Source organism: Abrus precatorius, unplaced genomic scaffold, assembly GCF_003935025.1.
Source record: "Abrus precatorius isolate BTA unplaced genomic scaffold, Abrus_2018 Scaffold4, whole genome shotgun sequence".
NCBI classification, from domain to species: domain Eukaryota; kingdom Viridiplantae; phylum Streptophyta; class Magnoliopsida; order Fabales; family Fabaceae; genus Abrus; species Abrus precatorius.
The window spans coordinates 18,393,230-18,419,580 of record NW_020874384.1 but is presented as its reverse complement, the minus strand read 5'-3'; the positions used below and the strand labels follow the sequence as shown (position 1 = coordinate 18,419,580).

The 26,351-nt window shown below is 30.3% G+C and overlaps 3 protein-coding genes across 10 annotated transcripts; 2 read left to right on the top strand and 1 right to left on the bottom strand.

The window, feature by feature from the left end:
* Nucleotides 1-6,779: 6,779 nt before the first annotated feature.
* LOC113864681 (squalene monooxygenase-like) lies at nucleotides 6,780-11,068 on the top strand. 2 transcript variants are annotated; one of them, XM_027498678.1, is made up of 8 exons: nucleotides 6,780-7,282; nucleotides 8,462-8,573; nucleotides 8,731-8,905; nucleotides 9,295-9,463; nucleotides 9,690-9,908; nucleotides 10,028-10,303; nucleotides 10,419-10,697; nucleotides 10,795-11,068. In XM_027498678.1, the coding sequence occupies exons 1-8, from the start codon at nucleotides 7,022-7,024 to the stop codon at nucleotides 10,897-10,899; spliced, it is 1,596 nt and encodes a 531-aa protein (XP_027354479.1). In that variant the 5' UTR covers nucleotides 6,780-7,021; the 3' UTR covers nucleotides 10,900-11,068. The 2 variants fall into 2 exon arrangements, with proteins under 2 accessions (XP_027354479.1, XP_027354480.1); XM_027498679.1 differs by having other exon boundaries at nucleotides 6,842-7,282; nucleotides 9,295-9,353; nucleotides 9,694-9,908; nucleotides 10,795-11,060.
* Nucleotides 11,069-11,075: 7 nt separating this feature from the next.
* LOC113864682 lies at nucleotides 11,076-15,500 on the bottom strand. 6 transcript variants are annotated; one of them, XR_003504904.1, is made up of 9 exons: nucleotides 15,230-15,500; nucleotides 15,055-15,096; nucleotides 14,666-14,794; nucleotides 13,969-14,204; nucleotides 13,578-13,614; nucleotides 12,954-13,011; nucleotides 12,738-12,862; nucleotides 11,757-11,866; nucleotides 11,589-11,664 (listed from the first exon to the last, which is right to left on the bottom strand). XR_003504904.1 is itself a non-coding variant. In XM_027498681.1 (8 exons), the coding sequence occupies exons 1-7, from the start codon at nucleotides 15,323-15,325 to the stop codon at nucleotides 12,783-12,785; spliced, it is 678 nt and encodes a 225-aa protein (XP_027354482.1). In that variant the 5' UTR covers nucleotides 15,326-15,500; the 3' UTR covers nucleotides 11,581-11,664; nucleotides 12,738-12,782. The 6 variants fall into 6 exon arrangements, 4 of the variants coding, with proteins under 4 accessions (XP_027354484.1, XP_027354481.1, XP_027354483.1 ...); XR_003504903.1 differs by having other exon boundaries at nucleotides 11,625-11,664; nucleotides 11,746-11,866; XM_027498681.1 differs by lacking the exon at nucleotides 11,757-11,866 and having other exon boundaries at nucleotides 11,581-11,664.
* A 198-nt stretch (nucleotides 15,501-15,698) lies between these two features.
* LOC113865073 (probable pectin methylesterase CGR3) lies at nucleotides 15,699-19,263 on the top strand. Of its 2 annotated transcripts, none has more exons than XM_027499430.1 (7): nucleotides 15,699-15,839; nucleotides 16,100-16,264; nucleotides 16,352-16,391; nucleotides 16,543-16,584; nucleotides 17,557-17,931; nucleotides 18,573-18,628; nucleotides 18,810-19,230. In XM_027499430.1, the coding sequence occupies exons 2-7, from the start codon at nucleotides 16,151-16,153 to the stop codon at nucleotides 18,960-18,962; spliced, it is 780 nt and encodes a 259-aa protein (XP_027355231.1). In that variant the 5' UTR covers nucleotides 15,699-15,839; nucleotides 16,100-16,150; the 3' UTR covers nucleotides 18,963-19,230. The 2 variants fall into 2 exon arrangements, with proteins under 2 accessions (XP_027355231.1, XP_027355232.1); XM_027499431.1 differs by lacking the exon at nucleotides 15,699-15,839 and adding an exon at nucleotides 15,853-15,994 and having other exon boundaries at nucleotides 18,810-19,263.
* The last annotated feature ends 7,088 nt before the right edge of the window (nucleotides 19,264-26,351 follow it).

Sequence of the window (26,351 nt, the reverse complement as noted above, 5' to 3'; positions counted from 1 at the left end):
CAACTTATAATTTTTATTTATTTAAAAAATCAATATGTTATCAGTAACTTTTATTTAACATATATTAATATTTTTAAGATTCAAGTAAACGTTGACTATAAAAATAAACATAACTACCACAAATTTATTTATTTAATATTTTATATATAATCATGGACATGCTATAAGATAATTTAACGGTTATAACTTCTTAAATATATATTCTATAAAAGGGTTGCAAACTAAAGCGTCTAAGACTTGCTTCTAAAGTTAATGAATCTTATCTTATTTATACACGTGTGTAATAAATATGTTTTTCATATATATATATATACATATATATATAGTTAATATAGTATCCAAGTTCCAAGGTATTTTAACATAATAAGGGGAAAGGATCGTTATTGTATGACACTTTATAAGGTGACAAAGCAAGTTAGTGTACCCCCAAAAAGCTAGTCATAAAATGAGGTAGCATGCTTTGTTATATATATATATTTAGTGAGTTAAATTTACTAGTTCAATTTGTTTACAGGTGAGCAAATGGGTTAATAAATTATCTTGCGGAAGACAAAACAAAATAAAAAATAAATTAACGAACCAATGAGTAAGTATAAATAAATTTTTTATATCAATAAAAATTAATATCTAATTAATAAATAATTATATTTTTAAATTTTAATAAATGAGCTCGATGGGTTAGCCCATCTAGCCAAACGGATCGATGGGTGTAGAACTTTGAGCCCAATCCATCGTTTTTCATGGGTCAAAGCAGTCAATTATGGGATTCTAACACTTTCTATCAATAGTAGGTATCTAACGGAAACAGTGGTATAATTTGTTGATGTGGATGATTTGATTGGTCCCTGCAGTCATCTTGTTATTCATATAACTACGTATAATTACTCCTATAATAGGGGTATGTTCAACGCTGTCCAAGATAGGTGCAGGGTGGAGTAGTCAGAAAGATAATCTCTAGTTCTTTGCATGCAGTGCCCCTTGTACTGCAACAATATCAAGTCGTTTGTGAAATTGGAAATGTCCGCTATAAATTTGGTACAGGTTAGAAATAGAGTCATATTCACCATACATGGATTTAACCAGATTTTAAAAGTAAAAAAATAAAATAAAATTTCGACACAACAAGGAGTCAGTATAATTACTCATATAACTTAACATAATATCAATTACATTTCTACAAATTACCCAATTAACAACAAACTGATAAATAAATATGTCCATAGGAAGTGTGAGACATCTGAATTACCCCTTTGTTCCATCAAACTAAGGTTCCAATTTGCCACATACATGCCACACGTGTAATTAATCAATAAGCAGAAGAAAGGGTCTAACTTAACCTTTTAAAAATACTTTTATACGAGAGCCCCCAACATATTTGAGCAACATCTTCCAAAAACTATCCTTTTCCTTCATATACAAGAGCGCATGGGGAGCAAAAGGAGATAATAATGGTCAAAATATGAGCACGCATGTATGAGCGAGTATCTTCTAAATAAGAGAAAAAGAATATCTAAATTAGTTAATTTTAAATGGACTAAACCATTGAAAGATGTTAAACAAAAGATGTTGAGAATAGAAGATGTTTCTGATAAGAAAATATTAATTTTTTATCTTTAATTAGATAAAATGACGTCTTTTTATATATTGGTAACGTGAAAAAAGTAACTACAAAAGATACTTAGATGTTGAAGTTAAGTTTTAATTTTGAATAGTAAATATTATTAAATATTTAAAAATAAATCTTTTACTTGTATCTCTTATTTTTTTTTATATAAAGTATTATAAATTAATGAACTTGTTGAGTTAGTCTTGACCTTTTAATTAAAATATATAATAATTTAATTTATTGAGTCAATCTTAATCCTTTAATTAAAGTAAATAATAATTTAATTATTATCTTTAATTGAATTAATTATCTTTAATCATAGTTGAAAGGGTATCTAGCTTATATGACCGAAAGGGTTCTCAATTTAATCATAGTTGAAAGGGTATCTAGCTTATATGACCGAAAGGGTTCTCAATTCCCTTTTCCTGTAGATAAGATCGTAGAGTCTTATCCAATAAAACTAAAATTGTTATTCTATAACATGTTTGTCCATGAGAGATCCTATAACGCTAAAATTGCTATCCTATAACGCGTTGCTATCCTCACTGCATGGACAACACCAAATTTGAATCCGATTCTTGAATTTATGATGAGTTTGGGACGTCTCTATTAGGCTGTGAGGTTATTTAATTTTGGTAATGACTTGATCGGCTATGACAACCTAGGCCTAGATGAAGGGTGTGAGGTTCGTGGTGATGTCTAGTAAGATCCAAAATAGAAGAGGATGAGATTCTTAACGTAGACAATGACTTTAAGGATCCTAGCCTTAAGGCCTATTATGATAAAATAACATCATGCCCTAAAACCATTTACATTGCGGAAAGTCCACCAATTATATCGAACCGAAGAAACGAGTATGAATTTGTACCCATTTGGCAGTTCTTTTCAATGGTCAAAAAGGCTCATTGAGGATCGAAACTATTTTTAAGTTTTTAAAGTTTGTTTTCAATAATATTTTATTGAAAATCAAATGATATTACGAGGCATATATAGTAAAATGATATATTTAATATTTTTTATTAAAATTATTTGTATCAATTTAATTATTAAATTTTATAATATTATCACAAAAAATTTGTATATAATCTTTTATACAGTTTAGATATTTATAGATATATAATTTAACAACAACTATTTATTTATGTTTTAAGCAACATATAAATACAATAAATTATTAATTATTATTCAAATTGTGTAAAATTTTATAGAGTTATTTTATTTTATAAAAATTTAAATTGAATGATTAGAATTAGCAAAATTTTATGATAAATTATTCAAGATGTCATTTTATTAAATTTGTTGTATCATTTGATCATAACTTTTTTTAATCAACAGGGAAAATTTTATATGTCCTGCATTTACGGGGGAAGTGAATTTTTAATTCTTTCCTTAACCAACAGGGAAAAAATTTGTGACATGACATTCTTGTTATTTAAATTTTGACACCAATCCTGTGATTCAAATTTTAGAACATTGTCTTATTTGAGGTTAGATTTTCATAATAAAAAAAGTTATTTCTTTTATAAAATAAGAATTTTTTCTTGGGTATTTTTATCTCTTAATTAAGATCACGAAGATGTACTCAAATTACAGCCCACAACAAATATAAACTTGACTGCAAATTTAATAAATTTTAAAAACTTATTTGTTTCATGGTTAAAATTTTAATCTCTGTATTTTAATAATCACAGAAAAATATAATTAAAGGTTGTACATATAATAAATTAAAAATGAATAAAACGATTTTGTAAAAATAAATAAATAAATGGATATATCTAATTGAAAGGATAACAAACGTCCAGGTTGTCCTTTGTCGTTAAATTAATGCGTCGTGTTTTCGACCTCCCATTACATGTGAATTCGGCCTAAAGGTGGCAACGCGGTGGGGCAACTACAAATGGAGGCTTTTGCCTTTTCTGTTATCGACTCTTCTTTTACAAATTTGCCCTTGAACTCGATTTTATTCTGGTCAAGAATAAAATTTTTAGCATATATATTTTTAAGTATTTTATATTTTTATTTAAATAAATCATATATTAAATTTTTTTATAACACAAAATATATATTAAAATTCCTTAAAATAAAAAAAAACTAAATCATATTATTAATATAAAAGTGCTTTGAATAACTTAATATTTAAGTATTTATTAAATAAGTTATTTTAAAATATGACTTGTGTCTTTAATTTAATAATAATTTTTATTGAAATAAATTAAAAATATTTTTTAAATTTATATTCAAATAAATTAATTTATAAGTTTTTCGAAACAATCCATAATTATATTTTCATCGTTATCAAGACACGGTCGATTTCGGAGGTGGAGTGTTTATACTCAATTTTATTCCTGTTACCATAAAAATATGATTTGGAATGAAAATATTTTAAGCTTATGATTAAAAATTAGCAGTCTATTTTTAAATTAGTTTGTATTTTATTATTTTATTCTTCATAATTAATTATTTTAAATACAAACTCATGTCTTACATATAAATTCACATTTTTTTAATAAATAATTTCACCTTTAAAACAATCATTTTATACAATCTAAACATAATAGATTATTTTAATTTTTTTCGTCTAACATATCTAAACACAAAATTTATTTCACATAAATAATTAAATATTTATAATGATAAAAAATATATAATTAATTATCAAAATAATATATTTTTAAACTGATCCAAACATACACTAACTTAAAAAATGGGACCGGTGAGGCTGCAAAGTTTGCAATCCTTACAAGTTGTAAATTTGGTAAAAGTTTTACCAACGTGAGTTTTTGAAATTACAAAGATTTGGATGATAAATAAATTTAAGAATCTTATTTGCAGTTCTTGTAAATTAAGGTGCTATACTCGTTTTAAAATCATTAAGATTGTGGATTGGTTAAAACTATAAAGAGAGGATAAAGATAACCAATAAATGTAGACCGCATTTAATTATTTGATAGAGTATATAATATAGAATAATAGGCATTGATTAGAGGAATAATTATTAAGACTAACAACTTTGTAAATTATTGTGTTTGTGTGTATATTTTATTCCAATTACAATTGTTAATTTTTAATAAAAAAAAAACGTAAAAATAGTCTAAGGATGTTGTTAATGAACTTTAAAAAACGTGAAAATGTAATAAATATATTTTTATCATTGTTTCCAATATACTCTTATTAAAATTGGAAATGAACCAAATTATAGATTTGGGTTAGATACAGGCAAGACTCCATTTAAGATTTAAAACGAGCCATTCTAAGGAATAGACGATCAGGCTTCGCGACTAGGAAAACTGGATTGTATGTGATGTGGAATATGAGGTAGACTGCTAGAACGCACGTAGAATAAAAGACGGGGCCAAATTATACATAGATAGAAGACAAGGGGTGACGAGAAAAGAATGTGATACTAAAAGCCAAAATTAGACATCGGGAGCAAATGAAAATACAGATTATAACTTTGTTGGTAACTGGCTTCAATGAATTCAACCCAACACAACAAAAAATAGGAATGAAGAGGCAGTTTAGTTTTAAATCATTTTATTATTTTATTTTAAATTACAAAATTGTTATTTGGTATTTTTTTTATAAAATAAATTATTTTCCTTGTTTCTTGTAACAATTTCATGAATGCTGTGACTTTAATATCACGCATGAATAGTATTTACAGACTGTATTGCAGAAGATGAAAGCACTATAAATGCCTTTTACTAACAAATAAAAAATATTAACCGTTAAAATAGTTTTTATTAGTATATTTTTTTGTTTGAAAAAATAGGTATATGTTTTAAAAATTTTATACCAATAATACGGTGTATTGTATCAATAAATAAGTTTGTGAGTAAAAGTATTATTATATATTATCAAAACATCAAATATTAGTATATAATATAAATTTTGAATTTTACATTAATAATTGTTTTGGTTAAAGAGACTATATTAATGGGACTATCTTAACATTTGATCATTTTTATTTGTTAGTAAGAAATTATTTTTTTAGTGCATAGGAAATAGGTAAATAATTAATTTATAAGGTAAAAAAATATTAATTACTCTAAATTTGTACTAATTAATATAAGGTATTAATTACGTTAACCATTTATTGTTTTTCACTTATCACTCAGACGTTAGCTCACCCATGGTAATTCGTAAATGAAAAACAATATTATTCAGATCTTGCAAAATGACTTTTAAAATCTATATATTCAATGTGTTCAGTCTATACCTGTCTCTACATCTCAAATAAACTAAAATATATAAAAATAATAATTTTAAATAAAAACAAAACAAATGAAAATGTTTTTATCGTGTAATAGACAACTTAAGCTATAGGCCCAAATTACAATAATACCAAATATTTAGTTATTAAATATATATTATTTTTCATATAGTTGCATATCTTTTCTTTAACACTTTGTAGTACACGGGTATGAGTTTAAATATCAATTTAAGACAACATTTTTAATTACTGTAATAAGTTTAATCAATAAATTTATTTAATTAATTTTAAAGGATTCATACAAAAAGTTATAAGTTATTGATTAAAAAATTGAATTTTTTTAACACATTATCAATACACTCTAAGTATATTTTCTAATAAATTTATTTTCTATATTAATTCATTATCAAAACTCTACGAATAATAGACTTACTGTTCACTTAAATTTAAAAAGAACACGCCTCACTTTGGATAAACATAACATGTTAGATTCTGGTAATATCTATCTTTATGGGTATAAAAGTAAAAATTTACTATTAAATCAAATTTTGTTAATTTCAAACTCAATAATTTTCTACTCATTTTTTATTTTCTGAATTAAAAATTTTTGAAGTTATAAAATATGAGATTATTCTTCTGAAAAAAAACTGATAAAATTTTAACTTTTAGTTAATATATTTTAAATAAATTTTTTAATTTTTAATAATTTTATAAAAAATAAAAAATTAAGAGTTTTAAAGAAAAACAACTAACGAAAATCAAATTTATTTTTTTTAAATTAAAAAACTCAATTACCTAAAAAGATTAAAAGATCAAAATTATATATATAAAAATGAGCAAAACATAGAAAAGAAAACACGTGAGGGAGACGTGCGTCCCCCGCTGAGGCGCAAATTTGTTTAAGCAAATCTTAAAAATTCGCTTATGCAAAATATATGTAAAAATGTTTTGTTGTTTTCTCCTTTAAGCTAGAGGGAATCCGTAACCTAAGCCATGCCATGTCCATGGCCATTACCCCCGTCTGCGTATAAATTTCATCTCCTTCCTTCCAGAAGCTTCTCTATTCCGTTAAGCCACGCTAACAGAACCAAACTTAAAATTCATTTTCACATTGCTGCCAGCGAAGCAGAGAGAGAAAAACTAGAGCCAGAAACAGAGACTAACAGAGAAAGAGAGAAATCGAACACCACACCATCGTCTTCATGGCAGTTAGGTTCCTCGAAATGGTGGATCCCTACGTTCTTGGATGGATCGTATGCTCTGTGCTTAGTCTCGTTGCGCTCCACAGTTTGGTTTTCGCACGGAGGAGCCGTTGCGCTTCATCTGAGGCCGCCGTTACGTGCGCCGATAACATAACCACCGCCGCCGGAGAATGCAGATCCTTGAACCGTGACGGAGACGTTGACGTCATCATTGTAGGAGCCGGTGTTGCTGGCTCCGCTCTCGCTCACACTCTCGGCAAGGTATTTTGATCTCTCTTCTTAGTATAAAGGTATTTGTATTTCGATTCAATGCTTATTTCTTCGTTCTTAACGCCTCATCCGAAACCAGATGAAAAGAGTGTTGTCGTTTCTTCGATGGTGAAGTGCGATTGGTTGACGATAACGGATATGCATTTTGATTTACTGTTTATTTGCGAGTAAGATTAATTTTCGCTTGTATGATTTCTTCGAGGCGAGGCCTATAGCGTTATAGAAAGAGGGATTATTTGAGCTATGACAATCATGCAGGCAAAGTGTTAATGTTTGTTGAAAGTTGTTCCAGGAGTGCTTATTGCTTTTCTTCTTCCGTTGAGATTTGAGAGAAAAATATTACGAATATTGATTTGCGTCATTGTTTCGGCAATGTGAATATTGCGTTTGATTCTGATTTTATTATTGTTAACCATGTGTGTTGAAGAAAATTACAATACTCTGTTTGCAGGTAATGGATCTTGCACGTATAGTGTGGATGTATAATACGCAGTTGAAAATGTTGACAGTAAAATATTTTGGCGTTTGATTTATTTATTTATTTTTCATCTAAGCAGCTGAAGATGTAATTTGTCTGATTCAGGATGAGCAAGATGTTACGTATCTTGTTCTTGAAGAAACTATTTAAGTACCGCAGTGAAGAACATAAGAGTTTTTGAAATTTCTTGTTGGCTTTACTGTACAGCACAACATCCCTGTTTCTAATCAAAACTAGCTGGCTTTTTGCATGAACAAACACTTCTATTTACAGTTATTTACCGACAGTCAAGCAATAAAGAGTTTGATTTGTACAGTTACTCTAACCTGCGTCCAATTTAAAAGCGAGAGCAGAAAATTTCACTTTTACTGATGGAGATCCTTTATATACAATTGACGATCCTGCTTATATTGCTTGATCGTTGGTTGTTAGTGTCTGCTATTACTCGATTTATTAATTTTGAAAGATGACCCCCTGTTTTCTTTCCTTTTTTCTTCGTTGCATGGCAATGGGAAACCGCGTCTTTGAACTTTACTTTAGGACATTAGGTTATGCGGTCCAGCTGTTCATCACCTTTCTCTCCCTTTTTTTTTCTAGTGTTTTTTGTGTTTTGTTGTTGATCAATTAGATTCGAGCTGATACATATTTGGGACTCTAATAAGTTTTGACTGCATAACTATTATCTAATGTAGGATGGACGTCGAGTTCTTGTAATCGAAAGAGATCTGAGTGAACCAGACCGAATTGTTGGAGAGTTGCTGCAACCTGGTGGCTATCTCAAATTAATTGAGCTGGGACTTGAAGGTAGTGCAAACTTAACTATGCGCGTACGGCATATAATATTTTGCACTTCTAGATTGTGGCTGATCGTGAGTGCCGGAAATACACAATTTTTTGTCTTTTTAACTCTGGTGAGGAAAATGGAGATTGGAGAATGATCATGGCTTGTCTATTATTGCAGATTGCGTAGAAAAAATTGATGCTCAGCAAGTGTTTGGTTATGCTCTTTTCAAGGATGGAAAACACACACGACTCTCCTATCCCTTGGATAAGTTTCACTCGGATGTAGCTGGAAGAAGCTTTCACAATGGGCGTTTTATTCAGAGGATGAGAGAGAAGGCTACCTCCCTTCCCAAGTATTGGTTTCTTCCTCCACATCACAGTCCTTTTTTGTCTTATATAACATTGACTTGCTACGGTGATGCACTTGCACTTGCCAACTATTCTATACAGAAGATTTTGATTTTTGAGAACCGCACCATTTGACCTCATATTTCAAAATTTTTTCTTGCCTGCCATTTAAGCTTTGGGTATATATTTAAAACCAAATTACTTTGGTTTGAAGTTATTTATGCTATTGGTTCTGCCTCCCTATTTCAGATCACATTGACTGCCATATGTAAAAATTTAGAAATGATGCTTAGGAATTTTAAGTATACCTACTATTCTAAACTTGAACTGAAGGTATTTTCTTGTTCACTCATATATTTATGTGTTTTTTCTTAATTTCTCTTATATTCTCTAGTGTACGATTGCAACAAGGAACTGTTACGTCCCTACTTGAAGACAAGGGGATAATTAAAGGTGTGCACTACAAAACGAAAGATAGTCAAGAATTATCAGCATGTGCACCTCTTACCATTGTTTGTGATGGTTGTTTCTCAAACTTACGCCGATCTCTTTGTAATCCTAAGGTGATAAAAATTTCAGCCTAAACAAGCTTAGATATGTGATTTAGTTTCCAGACTCAAATAAAATTGTTCGGTTTCTTTCTATGAAGTAACACACATCCATGCAATGAATTAACATATTGCTATTATTCATTTTGAGTTTTCTCCCCCTTCCGGTTAAATGTTCTTGTAAGTCATGCTTGTCAAAAAGAGTAGTCATCACTGGTATTTTGTAATGGATTATATGCAGGTAGATGTTCCCTCTTGTTTCGTTGGCTTAGTTTTGGAGAACTGTGAACTTCCTTGCGCAAATCATGGCCATGTCATACTGGGAGATCCTTCGCCAGTTCTGTTCTATCCTATAAGTAGTACAGAAATTCGCTGTCTGGTTGATGTTCCCGGTCAGAAGGTTCCATCTATTTCCAATGGTGAAATGGCAAATTATTTGAAGAGAGTTATAGCTCCACAGGTACTCAGTATATTCTAGAGGTTCTAAAAATTCTTTAACCTTCGACGAGAGCAGGATTTTATTTCACCTCGTTAATAATTATAGTCTTTCAGTTGATGATAAGTAGAAAATCAATGCAGGTTCCCCCTGAGCTTCACGAGGCTTTCATAGCTGCAGTGGACAAAGGCAATATCAGGACAATGCCAAATAGAAGCATGCCAGCGGCTCCTTATCCTACTCCCGGAGCCCTACTGATGGGAGATGCATTCAACATGCGCCATCCTCTAACAGGGGGTGGAATGACCGTGGCATTATCTGATATAGTGTTGCTGCGAAATCTTCTCAGGCCATTGCGTGACCTGAATGATGCATCCAGCCTTTGCAAATACCTTGAATCATTTTATACCTTGCGCAAGGTAATTGCGTTCTGACCAACCAACTTTTCTTCTGAACTGAAAAGACGAACAAACGTTCATGAAACCCAGTGGCTCTGCTTGTTACCTAAACTATCTTAAATCTTTCAATTTGTAGCCTGTGGCATCCACTATAAATACGTTGGCTGGAGCCCTTTACAAGGTCTTTTGCGCATCACCTGATCCTGCGAGGAAGGAAATGCGTCAAGCTTGCTTCGATTATCTTAGTCTTGGAGGTCTATTCTCAGAAGGGCCAGTCTCATTACTATCAGGATTAAACCCTCGGCCCTTGAGCCTGGTTCTCCATTTCTTTGCTGTTGCAATATATGGGGTTGGCCGTCTACTGCTACCGTTTCCTTCCCCTAAACGGATATGGACTGGACTTCGATTAATTTCTGTAAGTAGAAACATTTCGGATTATTGTTCATTTATTTGAATAATTACCCGGATAATCTTCGTTAATTCTATCTGAAAAATAAATTATCTTTTGTCAGAGTGCATCTGGAATCATCTTGCCCATAATTAAGGCTGAAGGAGTCCGTCAGATGTTCTTTCCTGCAACTGTTTCAGCTTACTATAGAAATCCTCCGGCTGCTTAAAAATTGAATATCAGTGAATACCTCTTCTCCACTCAAGGTGTTATCAAGATGAGCTTTTTTCATTCTTCAGAAATCTATAGGGTTCTATTAAGACATCTGTAAACATTATGGCTTTCGTGTGAATTCTTTGTAGAGTCAATTTTAAATTGCGTGTTAGATTTTATAGCTTTTCTTCAACTGTTTTTGTTCTTTTTCAATCCCTGGTTATTGATTGATTCAGGAGCGGATACTATTAGATCCAGAACGTGAATAATAAAAAGCGTACAGATCCGAGGATGGGAGATTTTAATACAAATAATTTCTAGTAGGATGAGATCTCATGCAGCTAACAATAGCAGGTTGCAATAGATATAATACAAGAATCATGCCCTTATGATGTCTGACACAACTTGTATTGAAGCATAAATGTAAGCTACAGAAAAAGTTGGTATTTGGTGATCCAATATATATTCTTATCCAATATAGTCCCGGATTAATTTTCGCAACCTAAGCTCCCACTTCTCTAAATTGATCATAGTTTTTCGCGATCAAATTTCACTTCAAATTTAGCTCATTGGGTACCAAATTGACGCACATTTTCGAAGAAAACGACATATATTAGTGACCCGTAATAATTAAGAGCCTAAATATGTGGGGCAACGTCGACCTTCGGAAAGCAATCGGGTCCTGCCTCTTTCTAAGGCTTCCACATACACAGACTTCTTTTGTCACCGGGCGTTCGACGCATGGTAACGAGTAATGACATTGACACTCGATGGAGTCATGCTGCCAACAATTAAATACTTGATTACCATATTTTCTTTGAACTATTCAAACGAGTTATGCAAATCTGTTAACAAATGTTACATTTTAATTACCGATGGGGGAAAAACAGAATTGAACATGCTATCATCAGTACAATCTTCCGTATAAAGCAAAAATTAAAACTATTTTAAGTCGCACGCACACCTATAATCCAGCTCCCTTCCTACAAAGGGCAGAAAAGTTTAAAAAAAAAAAAAAAAAAACCACCAAAAGAAACTTGTATAATTTTTCCTTTACTGCCATCAAAGATATTTTTCTGCCCTTACCAGACCTAATCTATATTAAGGAATCTAATTATATTAGTTACTTAACAGGAAAATGCCTTTTAAGATGCTACGACGTAGTTTGTCTAATTGATAATTAGTTTTAAAAAACAAACGATAAATAAGTCCAAACTAAAAAGTTAAAACGCCTTATATAAATGAACGTTCTACCCGTGGTAAAACCTGACCTTGTAGAAGCAGGATAATGAATGGGTCGTCAAACTAAGTTTAAGTGGTGTGACTGACATCATATGTAGTAATAATAGTGATTTACAAAGAAACTGCAAATAAAGTGTGCGGTAGATTTGATAGCGCATTTTTGTGTGAGAAAATAGTTTAGCTACTTTGAAGGATCAAAATTCCTTCATGTTTTAGCGCGAACATGTCCCTCATATACCTGTATTTTTGCATTAAGCAAAAAATTATTCACTCACTTAAGCAAAAATGCAAAAACACAGAACACAAGGATCATGTAACATGAAGAAATCCTCATGGTACTTTGAAGGGCTACAACTGTGTACAAGAAGTGAAGTATTGGGCAAACACAGCCCCCTGGAATCTACCGAGACCCAATTACGGGAGCTATAAACATCTATTGGGAATGCTAATTAATTAAGTACATAACCTTATACTTGATGAATTTCAAAATTAAAAAAAAGCCATAATCTAATTCTCTAATCATTGCAGAAAATTTACAGGTAGCACCACTATATTTTAGCTGGATGATAATTCAACGAGGTAATGAGGAACTTTATTAATTATTTGGAATACCTTGCATCTTTTCGGGTCCCAGGATAGTTGAGCAGATTTAGGCAATTATAGATTATGGTTCCTCCTTTCCTGTTTTATGGCCTCATAAGAAGTCAACACTTCTTTAAATTTTGCCTCCGCAGCCTCTGTAACATTTCCATACATATGGATCTGTGGTTAATAATATCATAGCTTAGACTACAAGATCTTTAGTGCTGATTATAAGTCAAGACTTACCTATATTATCTTGGTTCTGATCAGGATGATACTCCTTTGCCTTGGTCCTAAATGCTGTCTGCAAAGATGAGAGGATAATTTATAAATGAAATTAAGATATAACATCAAGGTAATGTAGATAACACAGAGGGCAATAAGCAACAGTAACAACAATGCCAAAATATTTAACAAAAATATGAGGACAGAAACACCACAGGAAATCAAATCAGGATTAATTCATGAAAACTATAGGAACTATAGGAATCAGGTAGAGCACCATGCTCTCTAGGGAGGCTAATAGTTGGACAAATGTACACATTATGGCAGGCCTATAATTTGTCATGAGCAACGAGCACAAATTCTATGTGAGACTGTGACATCATTGTATATGACTTCACTAATTTCCAACAGTGTAATAATTAAACAAGGTGTTGAAGAATGGTGCTCAAACCCAAAATATACTTGTAGTATCAATTAAGTGTCAATTCTAGTCATGTGTTACATACCATAGAAGCTGAAAGTAAAATAAGATGAAACACTTCTATTTTATCAAGATGGGTATGATGCATACAGTGATTCATGGATAAAATCTTGGTAAAACACTAACTGTAACATGCAAGGCATTAGGACAAAAAGAGAAGTTACCTTAATCTCAGCATCCGAATATTGTGCTTTTCTAAACCTGAGGTCCATAAAAAAAGGCTAACATTCAATATAATAATGAATGTAAAACAAGCATGCTAATTTCTTATGCAAATAGGACACTCATGCACAGGTCTTTTACGTATTTGGAAAATTACATTTACAATTCAAGTGAAAATATGGAATTCCATTGCAAATTGTTCTGCTCCTTCTCATCTAGGGTAGGTTCAGTTCTATCACAAGTTGCATGTTGCAACTACCAATAGATATAAAAAAATTACAAGCTAGAACTTGTTTAAATGTATAATCACAAACTTCTTAAAATGAGAAGGTTTGTTGAAAGCTCTGGATTCATTATATAAAATAGCCAATTATCCAAGATTTTTGTAAGTACCTGTCAAGACCCAAAACTGAGTAGTGATGTGATAAAGCGTAGTGTCCACTCTCTCTTGGAGTTTCTCGATAATTAGTCCTCCTGTCTCTGAAGGATGTATCAGCCTTCCAATACCAGTCCTCTCTCTGGAAATGCTGATGATATGCACCAGGGCCATTTTCCCTCCAGCTTTCATAGCTTCTTTTGTACTTATTCCTCTCTCTGTTAAACACACTTTGCATACGCCTTATTCGTTCCTACAAAAAGCAGATTGAGAATACCTAGTGGCTAGTGATGCTGAATGAAGAGGCATATTTAAGGATTATTGTGTTATTCATAGAGTTTAGAATGTCCTCTTAGGAAAGAGATCTTTCATTATTTTTTTGGGATTTGATCTTTAGTAAGTTATGTTTCTTAGGAAGATATTATCACGTATATTTTAGAAAATTATTGTCATCACCTTGGCTCAAGCTAAGGTGCCTACAATAACCATCCAATCCAACACTCATGCTAAGCTAAATTTGGCATTCTTTTTGGGCTACTATAAAGAATTAAGATTTTGTTTCTTCCAGCAAAGCACCTCTTCATCTCAAATTTCAAAAATACAATGCAAAGTTCGTAGTAGTAATACAAAAACAAGAGTAATAGTAATAACAGTAACACTAAATCAAGAAGAAAACAAGAAAAAAAGTACTACAGAGAGAATAAAGAAGCTCACCACTCTCTCCATCTCCTCCTCGTACTCCTCTTGCAATCGCTTATTGTGCCTCCTCCACGCCTCTTCCTGAAATGCCGTTCGGAAAGAACCATCACTCCCCCTTTTCCATGACGACTGCGTCTTCGATAGCTACAATAACATTTTCAAAACCACACACCGTCAATCTCTCCGTTCCAGCTCAACGATAATTGAGAATAGAAAAACCTAGACCCTTCAACTCTCATACTAATAACTACACCAGTAAATCATCCCAAAAACACAACACGGAAAGCATATATTCACAGAATGTAAGATAAAAACGTTTTTCTCCCGCATAAACCACAGACCATCGCTGTAGTATATTTCAATGCCGATAGTTTGTAACAAATTCGAAATCGAATACAGCATACCTGAACACAGAACCAATCAACGGTCCTCCGCAGCTGACCGACCTACAAATTCATAAGCAATTGCAATAATCTAAACGCTCCGAAAACACAAGATCCACCTCTCGATTCTTCTCAACCTAAACCTAAAATCGATTGAGATAAGAAAATCGACGGAAAGGAACGCGTAGAAGCTCACCGCTAAGGTAGTGGCAGCGGCGCCAATCAAACTGAAGAGGAAAACTCCCCAAAGCTTCGCGTCTTCGCCTTTATCTTTGTCCGCGTCATCCTTCATTTCTTCTCCCTCGTCAACAAAGATACCATTCAACAACTTCGATCACAGAAGATTCCACAACCCAAACACACACATCCTTTGCGGCACTTTTCCTTTCTTCGCCTTTATTCCCAACGCAATTTACAAACTCTTCTATTTTCTTTTGTTAATCGCTATAAATAAATTATTGACAACTTAATATCTTCCGTGCTGTTGGTTAGTAACGAGCCGTAGAAAAATAAACAATTTTGTATTGGGCCGAAGTAATAGAAGGAATGAAAGAAAGTGGGCCCGTGAGAAGCCCATTATGAACCCATCAGTTGAAACCAACCAACCGACACTACGTGCGTTCTATAGTTTAGTTGGTAAAGCATAGCAACAGGAACATTAGTTACATTCCCACGAACAAAGTCTCTGTTTCTCTGTCTATGTTTCTATATCCATGCGCGTTGTGGAGGACAGACAAAATGCACAAACTTCAGATCTAGCCTCTGACATCAATTGTATAGACCAAGTTCTATAACACTGTTCACTGGTAAGCACTAAGCAGAGAACATTGTACGGATCCGCGTCCGGAACGAGTGCAACAATATGGAATAATTGGCTTCCTATGTATTTGGCGCAACCATTAATATTTTTCTATACTTTCTTTTTTCCGTTCTTTAGATATAGCTGCCACGCTTTCAATGGGTGTGTGAATTGTATCTGTGCGATATTGTGGTAACGAATAAAGCTTGCTATTGCCGTGTCTTATTGATCCATTTATTGATATGTTCATGATGACTTAAACTGCAGAATAATACTACATAACATCGTTGTGGTGATAGACAATTAAATCGAGAAGAGATGTCGCGGAGACCGGTGAATACGTCTCGGCGATTCGGAGACAACGGAGGTGGATTGTTTTCATCTTCGAAATCGAGGTCGTCACCAGTTTTGTCGGTTGGGCTCATAATCGTGGTAATGTATAGATTAACGCATGGAGCTTAATTGTCAAATACTATGTTTTTATGTGGAGCATATTCTAATCACTTTTAACTTTTATAGGGTGGCCTGTTTCTCATTGCCTATATGTACAAGGGCTCAGGTTTGTCTCAAATTGTTTCTCACTTTAATTCGGATGTTATTTTCCCTTTATTATCCCGCCTTACCTACTTTGATCTGTTGCTTGTTATTTTGTGGATTTGTTACTATTTTACATGCCTGGATTTATTTTTCCTCTCTGGTGTTTTTTATAGGCGGATTTGGCAGCCATTTAGAGTCTGTGAGCAGGGTTGAAGGTAATTTTGTTTTTCTTTCGTCGGAGTCTTAGATGTCATTTGCTTCATTCTACTTTTTAAGCAATTAATTAAAAATAAAACGAGGGTATTTTATTTGGTATTACATTAATTGTGCCACATTTTTCTTATTTGATCATTACATTTATGGAAAACTGCATATTTTTATTTTCCTAATTATGGAATCCTTAAGGTTACTTTCTGTTTGTGAGTGACCATCCAGGTTTATGTCGTCTTGAAAAAATCCAATTCCTTTCTCTAAAATGTTTTCACTGTCATTTTCATAAAATTATCTTTTTGGGAAATGCACTATGCTTTGAAGTGCGTGGCTGAAATGAAAGTAAAAGAACAATCCTGGTTTGTTCTTTTGGCTATTAGCGTTTTCTAGTTAGTTATTTTATCTTTTCTTGTTTCCGGATGGCAATATCCTGCCCTGGGTTATGTAGTCGTTATTATCTTTGATTCTTTGTAGTTGTAACTAAAACAATTCTAGTTGGTTTTGTACTGGCTGTGCACGATGGTTATAGTGACCATCTCTGACTTGTGCAAATAGGATAAAAGATCGTGCTTCAGTTACTGACCTTGTTGGTATTTTATGTGAAATGAGTGCAATATATGTTTGTCCTACTGTGCCGTTCACTGGGTTGTTTCTGTGATTTGCGTTCTACTTCTTGTCTTTTCAGCAGCCTGGTTTTATGCTAATGGCATTGTTCTGTAAAGAATAACCAGGTTTAAACTGAATAATTTTAATGGTAATTTACCAGTTGAGATTACTTCAGTAATGCTTACTACCTTCTAGGGTACATTTGCAAAATATCAAGAAATTGTGATTATACGGTTGAGTTTTCTGTAATTGTTTAAGAAATTGGTGGTCTGGCTCTAACGTAAAATAACTTTATGGCATTCTATATGATACTTGGCATTTGTTTGGCTTCCGAATGTATTGTAATTGATGTGCAGAATTTCCAAATGCAGGTGATTATTTGTGTACTGGAGAGGTCCAACGTGCAATTCCCATTTTGCAGAAAGCATATGGTGATAGCTTACATAAAGTTTTGCATGTTGGTCCCGATAGTTGCTATGTGGTCTCTAAATTGCTGAAGGAGGAGGAAACAGAAGCCTGGGGTGTAGAACCATATGATATAGAGGATGTTGATGGTAATTGCAAAGCACTTATCCGCAAAGGCATTGTGCGTATGGCTGATATCAAGTTTCCTCTTCCATACAGGCCAAAATCATTCTCACTTGTAATTGTGTCGGATGCGCTTGATTACTTATCTCCCAGATACCTTAACAAAACTCTTCCAGATTTGGCAAGGGTATCATCTGATGGAATAGTGATATTTACTGGTATGTGCGCTTAAATTAGTATCCAATCTCATATATCGATAAAAAAAAATTTCAGACGAAGGGAATTCCTGTTATCTAGCATTAATTAACGTTGATGTAGCTTTGTTAGATTTACAGATCCATAATATGAGGAAATGAAAGTAGGATATATGTTTCCCGAATTACTTTGTTGTTTCACAAGCTATATAGGAATTAACTTTTCCAAATGTTGAACAGACTCAATAGAGAGTAGAGTCTGGCATCCAGTATAATGTTTGTTAATAAAGCAGAAGTGGTGCGTTTTAGCTTATGTGAACCATTCATTCATATTGAACACATTGATCCATGGCTTACTTTGGTTGAAATTTTGGTATTACCAATGGGCGGTGGTTTCAGGAAATGTTTTCTATTTTCATTTTTTATTTTCACTTGTATTCACAAAACTGTCACTTTATTTTCATTTTGTTTCTTGTTTTCAAAGATTCAAACAAAAATAACAAAAACATTTCCTAAAAACAAACAGCCCCTAAGATGTTGAGGTTTTTGTGCACGGTTCATGCTGGCAGGTTGAAATTATGAATGAATTTTTTAGCAGCAATCAATAATCTCTTGGAACCTTTCTCTGGCATATTGGCGTCTGATAATTATATCTATAAATGTAGGTTTTCCAGATAATCAGAAGGTTAAGGTTGCTGATGTTTCTAAATTTGGAAGAGCGGTTAGTATATTTACATATAGTGATTAAACTATTACTATTGTCATTGCTTCATTATCAATTACTGATCTTGGATGAATATTTAGAATGTCCAGGATCTTAGATCCTCAACCTTTCCGAAATCAAAGGAGATAAACATAAACAACATGGAGAAAATAATTATAATTGATTTATCTTGTTTCAGGCTAAGATGAGGAGCTCATCCTGGTGGCTTCGGTATTTCCTTCAGATTAACTTAGAGGAGAACGAAGCTGCTTCCAAGAAGTTTGCACAGGCTTCGACTAAGAGTTCATACACTCCAAGATGCCAGGTATTCCACTTGAAGTCTCTCAATTGACTTCTCAAATGATTCTCAAATGATTGCATTTGTAGCATTGAAGCTCCCAAGGATTGCTTTACGTTTTCATCTAAAACAGTTTCTTTTATAAAAGGTAATTTAATTCATCAAAGTTTATTCTCAATAGATGGTGTATCTGTAATAGATTTATATTCTTTGAAATACTAGCCTCTGGCGATAAAGGATAAATGAGTTTAGTTAAATTAATTTATTAGTTGAATATGTGATCTTAAGTGCAGTGGCAATGGTGTACTTAAACTCCTTTTTCCATGAGATATAAATTGAATCTTATTACATTTGCTGAAATAATCTGGCAAAATGATGATTGACTACATTCGTTTTTACTATAGCTTACATCTTATCCCTAAATCATTGTTGATACAATGAGGAATAGTCACATTTTCGTCCTAAATTCTAGATTGGGCCAGAAACTAAAAAGAAATTGTTTCTCTTGCTTATTTTTCACTCTTTGCTCCGGGCAATAGTCTGTATTCTCGTAATGAAAACATGCGATCTCCTTTCCTTTCTCAATCCTTGTGTATCACTCGCAATTTTCTAGATCCAAAGACACGAATGGTTCTTAATTTTTTTGAGTTGACAATTTTCTGGCTGGATATGATAAATGTTGAATAATTGGATTGTTTATCAAGCGGTAACGATTCTGTTTATTACTATTTTTATTATTATTTGCAATGTTTTCTTTTTCGTTTTAGAAAAATATTTGTATACGATTTTTATGAATTATAGATTATATATTTTTTCACTTTGTTTTATATTTTTAAAGATACGTACAAAAATTATTACGTTGTTTTCCATTTGTTTTCTATTATAGTTTATTGATAACTGTGTTTTTATCGTCAAAAAATAGTTTGTATATGAAAAAAATTGGCACTTTTTTTAAAAACTTTTTTTTACGCGTATTTCTATATCCATGTATTATGGTGCTCAAATATAGTTTTACGCCTGCTGCGGAGATAGTGGTATTAGTTATTTTACATAGCTGAGGGTGATTAGTTTTCCAAGTAATATTTCACGAATTTTGCTAAACAGTACGGATACAAATTGGTACTTACATTTTATTGGTTAATTGTAAGCATTTTTCATTTTCATGATTTTCGATATTTCGCTCACCGAAGTCTAACCACATCAACTTATGCTCAATTCCTGTAAATTTTTTAAATGAATAGCATTCCTCATTTTTCATATATGTTTTCTCATAAGAAATGATTTTATTTAATTTAGGTGTATTTGTAATATAATAGAGCCAAACTTCTCTGCAGATATATATATATAATAGGTCTAAGAAAAATTAAATATGCATCACTTAAATCAGCCACCTTTTATTTTTATTAGTTATGTATGATATTTTACTTATAGAAAAAGTTGAGGAGAGAGAAGAATAAAGGGCAGAAATTAGTTGATAAAGAGAAGTGTAAGTATTTCATTGGAATTTAAATTACCTATGATATTTTTTTTTTTAGACTTAGTTAATTAGGAAAAATATTGTGTTGTAGTCCAACAGTGTTAAATAAAAAAAGTGTACAAAAAATTAAAAAAGTAAATTAAACATGCTCTAAATGCAAATAAAATTGTATTTTTTTTAACTTATAATGCAGCTGCATTAAAAATAAGAATGTATTTATTATCCTAATAATTTTAATTGATTCAAATTAATTCAATACTTATAAATTACAAAACAGTAATGGACTTTTTAAAGATCAAATTATTCACCGTTTAATTGTGTCAGGAGTTTGAATTCTAAAATCAATTTTTTTATGAAAGACTACTAAGCTATCATTCTGGATTCAAAAAAGTCGGTTTCATAATTATTTTTGTGAAACTATCTAGTTAAACAAGAATAAAATTATCTCCTGATCTACCTTCGTGTATCCAATGTAATTAAGATACTTACTACTCTTCTCTTAACATACGTTGGAGTAGACAACATAAAGTAAATGAAGGATAAGTGGGAAATGGGAATAGTGTTTTGACTTATTTTTAAGATAAACTTGAACACTGATTTATTTAATAAATAATATTTATGCTATAACGATTTTGATCATTTATATGTTGTATACGTAGAAGAATTTAACTTCGGTTTATTATGGATGGAGAACTTCTTTTTTTAACTGTGATATATTTAATTAACAGTGTTAAAGTAGTTTAATAAATACTCAATAAATTTCATCTCAGAATATAATTATTAAATATTTTAAAAATAATTACAACATAAAATCTCACACATAACGTGATAGTTTAATAATGAATGATAACGGCTTGCGTGGTTATCCTGTTCTGAATAAAATTTCTTACTCGGAAAAGAAGAAGAAGTATTGCAAGTAAGAATATGCGTTAAGTTTTTTTTTTTTTTTTTGCATGAAAATATGTTAAAAAAAATAATTATGTACATTTATCATAAAAACTAAATAATATGAGTTTTGCTAGGAAGAAAAAGAGAAACTAAACCAGTATGTTTCATCTCCTCGTCGAGTGTTAAATATATTTGTTTTTATCTTAAACTCTTAATATTAAAATAAAATATTGAATTTCAATGAATTTAAAATAAGTTGGATAATTTTTATTTAAAAAGATAAAACTCTCTTAACGCCGACATTTAAAGTCACGTATTATAATGGGAAAAATTTATAATAGGGGGCATTGAATTAATCAATGTATTTTATTTTTTGTAAATAGCGTATTCTTTTATCATTATTACAAGGTTATCGTCTTATAGTGCGGCCATTAGCACATTATTACTGGCATTGAACAGTGTTGCGGGGTTGCAACCGAACAATGAAGCAATTTTGAATTATTGTAAGCATTTTTGTGGTAAATAATTGGTTCCTGATGACTCAAAAATGGAAGTGTCTTTCCACTGTTTCTCACATTAAGTTAAATTTGTCTCCTCTTGTTGCTCAATCTATATTTTCTATACTCCTCAATCCCCACCCATTGCCACCACCGAAAAAAAAAAAACACGATGAATATTAATTTTTTGCTCTTTAATGTTAAATAAATAATGAGTGCCAGTCAATCGTTATAATTAAGTACTGAACCAAGCTAATGAGTATTGTAAATATACTAATTAAAAATTATTAAAAAATCTTTTAAAAATACATTAAAAATTACAATCAATATATGAGTAATATTTCGTTAATTTATAGGTATTCTCACATCGGCATTTAATTATTATTGGGCCTATAAAAAAATCTAATTGACAACTTTTGGAATTCGTTAATCGTAATTTTCACCGTAATGTAAATAGTATTGCATTTTGTATTATAATGAGCAAAAGAAATATGTATCATTTTATGTTATAAAGTATTTTTAATGTATTGCTAATATAATAATATTTCAATATTAAATGATACAGAATAAAATTTTATATGTAATATTTTTATTAAAATTATAAGATATTATAAGATTTAATGTTCTAATAGAATTAAATACTACGATTTTTATTACTTTACATATAGTTAATTAAACTATGCCAAATTACTTTTTTACATTATTATTTAATTTAATTTAATTTAATTCATGAATACTTCGTGAACAACTATAGTAAAATAAGATTAAAATTTGAGAATAATTAATATTTAATAAGTATTTAAATTTGTAAAAAAATTTGCTGTTAAAGATGAAAATAGGTTAAACTTTGTATAAATAAATCTGACCTGTATAATAATTTTAAAGCTTAAAACTATCCTATTACCTGTCATAAACTTTTTATTAAGTTTAACTTGACGTTTTTAAAAATTTGATTTAATCTATTAGCTTTTTTAACGACTTACTTCGTATTAAGAATTTAATAAGTCATTAAATTTTTTTGTAATTAAGCTATTTAGATATCTTTTTAAAATTCATAAGACTTATATCTAATAAACTATTAGATAACATGTAATAGAAACTTTTTTTAACTCTAATAAAAAAATTTAAAGTTTTTAATTTAAGATTTTATTATTTTAAAATTTAATTAATTTAATATATTATTATATTATAATTTTTATATAAAAATATTTAATATATTATTATAAATTTTAAATAGATCATTCTTATATGTCTAATAGATTTTAAAAAAAAATTAACTTATTAAATATTTTTTAACTGATAAAACAAACTTTTAATCTATTTAAAATATCTTGTGAAACACGCCCAAAAAGCAGGAGATATGTATATACATTATAAGATTTATTTTTATCACTTGTTAATTTTAAAACACACAAATATAAAGACTCGAAAGGCTAAATTAACACGTGTTAATCTGTGAATTTTTATTTATTTTTTAGTCTTTTAAATATAAAATTTGGGGTTTGGTTTGGAAATCTAAGTGGGAAGAAAAAACATTGGTACTGATAGAGACTTTCCTGTTGAGCTTGCGACTATGACTTCATATATGCTAATGCTGCTACTGCAACTACCATCTCTAGCCACGTGATTTAGAGGAAAGACCATGTGTGGCATTTGCATGACGTACCACTTATTATATTCAGACTTTACAGTTTCCACACACTCAGCGAGCCTTCTACTGTTAATATGAGGGTTCCCACTTCCTCGTCCCCCACCCTTTGCCTCCAATATTGGAGACATTCTTCGGTAAATATATGAGTAGTTCATCCATATTGAGTTTTAAGTCTTTCAGTGTCATTATCTTTTAATATAAAATAAACTAATTTTTATACGTATGTTCTTAAATTATGAGAAGTGTGTTTATATTTTTAAAACTATTCCGATCAATATCTAAAGATATAATAAATTTTTAAAAGATATATCTATATAACTCTAAAATGTTTATAATTTGTTTTATTAATAAAATCTAAAGTAGAAACGTGTATACAAAATATTTTTATTTTAAGCATTAAAATGACGTATTAATTTGATGTTGATAAAATAAACACATTTCAATTAAATTAATTTTAAATATATTTTTAAATTTTTTAAAATTTTCTTACCTATATCATAATTATTTTCTATAAAAAAAGTCTTATTTAAGATGGATAGAACATTGCTTCTGTCGATTAAATTAATTTATGAATTTGATGTTCTTTTAAACACTCTATTTAATATATATATATATATATATATATATAAAAGTAATTATTCATCTTACATAAACTAACTAAAACACCTGATTAATAATACTTTGATAAATATAAATTAGACAAAATTAACACAATTTGAAAGATATTTTGTGGGAAGATTTTTTTCCCATGCCCTTTTCGTCACACAGTCATGAGGCTGATTCTTTTGTCCAAAGTAACATTATGTTCCTTTTTATATTAAAAAAAAAGTAACTAAATGACACATGTAAAAAAGTTACTAGAATTAGAAAATATATTAATTTTTGAAAATTAATTACAACAATTCATTTTTATACCTTTATAAAGTCAATATTTATTATCACGTTAATTAGTGATAAGCTAAAAGATTTAATATTTGTGAAGGTTAAGTATGAGAAAAATGATAATTGTTTTTTAAAAGTTATAGAAAAGTATTAATTAAAAGATCACAGCACTTTAAAAAGGTTCTATTAAAAGACCTTAAAGAAAAAAAAATTCAAACCTTATTGTAGTTAAATTTTGATTGAAGTCACAATTTACTTTGAACAGTGGCAAGTCTTTCTTTTATCATATTAAAATTATTCATTCAACAGTTATAAGTTGATTAAAGAACCTATTTGAATACACTGACTAATTAAAGTGTAAATAACATAATATTTTGGCTAGAATAAAAATAGTCAAAGTGAAATCAATTCCATTTAAGAGTTCACTTTTTTAATGGAAATACAATAAATTCACTTGATTCACCATTTTTGTTGCATTTTATTTTAAAAAAGTGGTATGTATCATTTTTAAAATTAAAATTAAAATTTATTTAAGTTAAATATTATATACTATCCATACTTTTAATTATTTTTAATTTATACTTCTTAACATTATTTGAATTAGTTATTTTTTAAAAGTAGGAAAGTTGATAGTATACATGAAATAGTATATTTATATGTTAAAATAAAAAGTCAATAGTTTGCAGATGGAATACAAGTGGCACAAGGACCGAAGCCGTAGAAGAGGGACCAGAGTGGCATAAATTCTTATATCAAAATGTATAAAATAAATGAATGATGCAGCTTGAAAGTCCATTCAAGATATGCAAACTGCAATCATTGCTAAATTTTTCCTGAAAGATGAAAAGCTGTGATCCCTGTTGTCTTCAAAGGCTGCGAATTCATTATTTATTTAAGAAAAAATAAAAAAGAGAAGAAAAGAACCAGCAGTTCAACAACCTGCATTCTCCTCCTATCTTATCATGTCGGAATCTTGGTTCCTCCATGTCACCGGTGATTCTGCACAAAATTTACACCCAGTAATTAAATGCTATAACCCGTAGACTTTTATCTTAACTAACATACAATATTTGAAAACTATTTTAACAAGTAGATTATTATTTTATGTTTAATGTACCAACCTTTCAATTATCAATTTGTTTTGCTATTTTTTCACTAACCCGTTGTCTTCACATAACTCAAGTAGTCATAACAATGAATTATTATAACAACAAATATTTTTCGGTCATATTTGTATATTGGTGTCAGGTATGATTTGTAACAATTGCTTATTTAATAAAATAAATGTATGTTGAAATACTTGTTACATGACAACGTTAAATTAAAAAATTATTAATTAATTTCATACTAAATTAACAAAGTTACTAATTTTTTTTATAAACTGAATTAGCTAAGGACTAAATATACTGATTAGGATAAAAAATTATCACGTGTCTAACACATGATAATGCTTAATTTTTGTTTCTTAACTGATAAACACAAACAATAAAGAATAACTTCTTATTAATTTATTTTTAATAAAGTATTTGTTACAAAGATTAAAAACTTATTTCAGTATAAAATTTTTTGAATTGAATAAATTCGTACTCAGAGTCGACAGGTATTATTATTTAATTGAGCAACGTATATGAATGATCTACAGCTCATAAGTCACGCCCCCAATTTGTGGGTGTAGGATATCGACTCTTAAGAGTGCTCTCTCTGTTGCCTTTTAATTGGTTTTGGACTTTTTGTGAAATCGTTAGGGTAGACACACTCACATCGTCTCAAGTCAATTTATTTTTCATTTAAACTACTTATATTTTGACCCAATGAAATCGCTTATACCTTTTTCAATAAGTAGTCTTACTTACAAATAACAAAACTCTTGCTTCAACTAAATTATACTGTATATGACTTTAATGCAAAAAGTATTAAGTTAAATACTTTTGTACAAATTAATTTTTGTATTCAATGACTTAAATTTAAATAATTTAAACCTAATCATTGTAGTATTAATTAACAAATTAATATTTGTTAATAAATTTTTAACAATAGTGTATTACTAA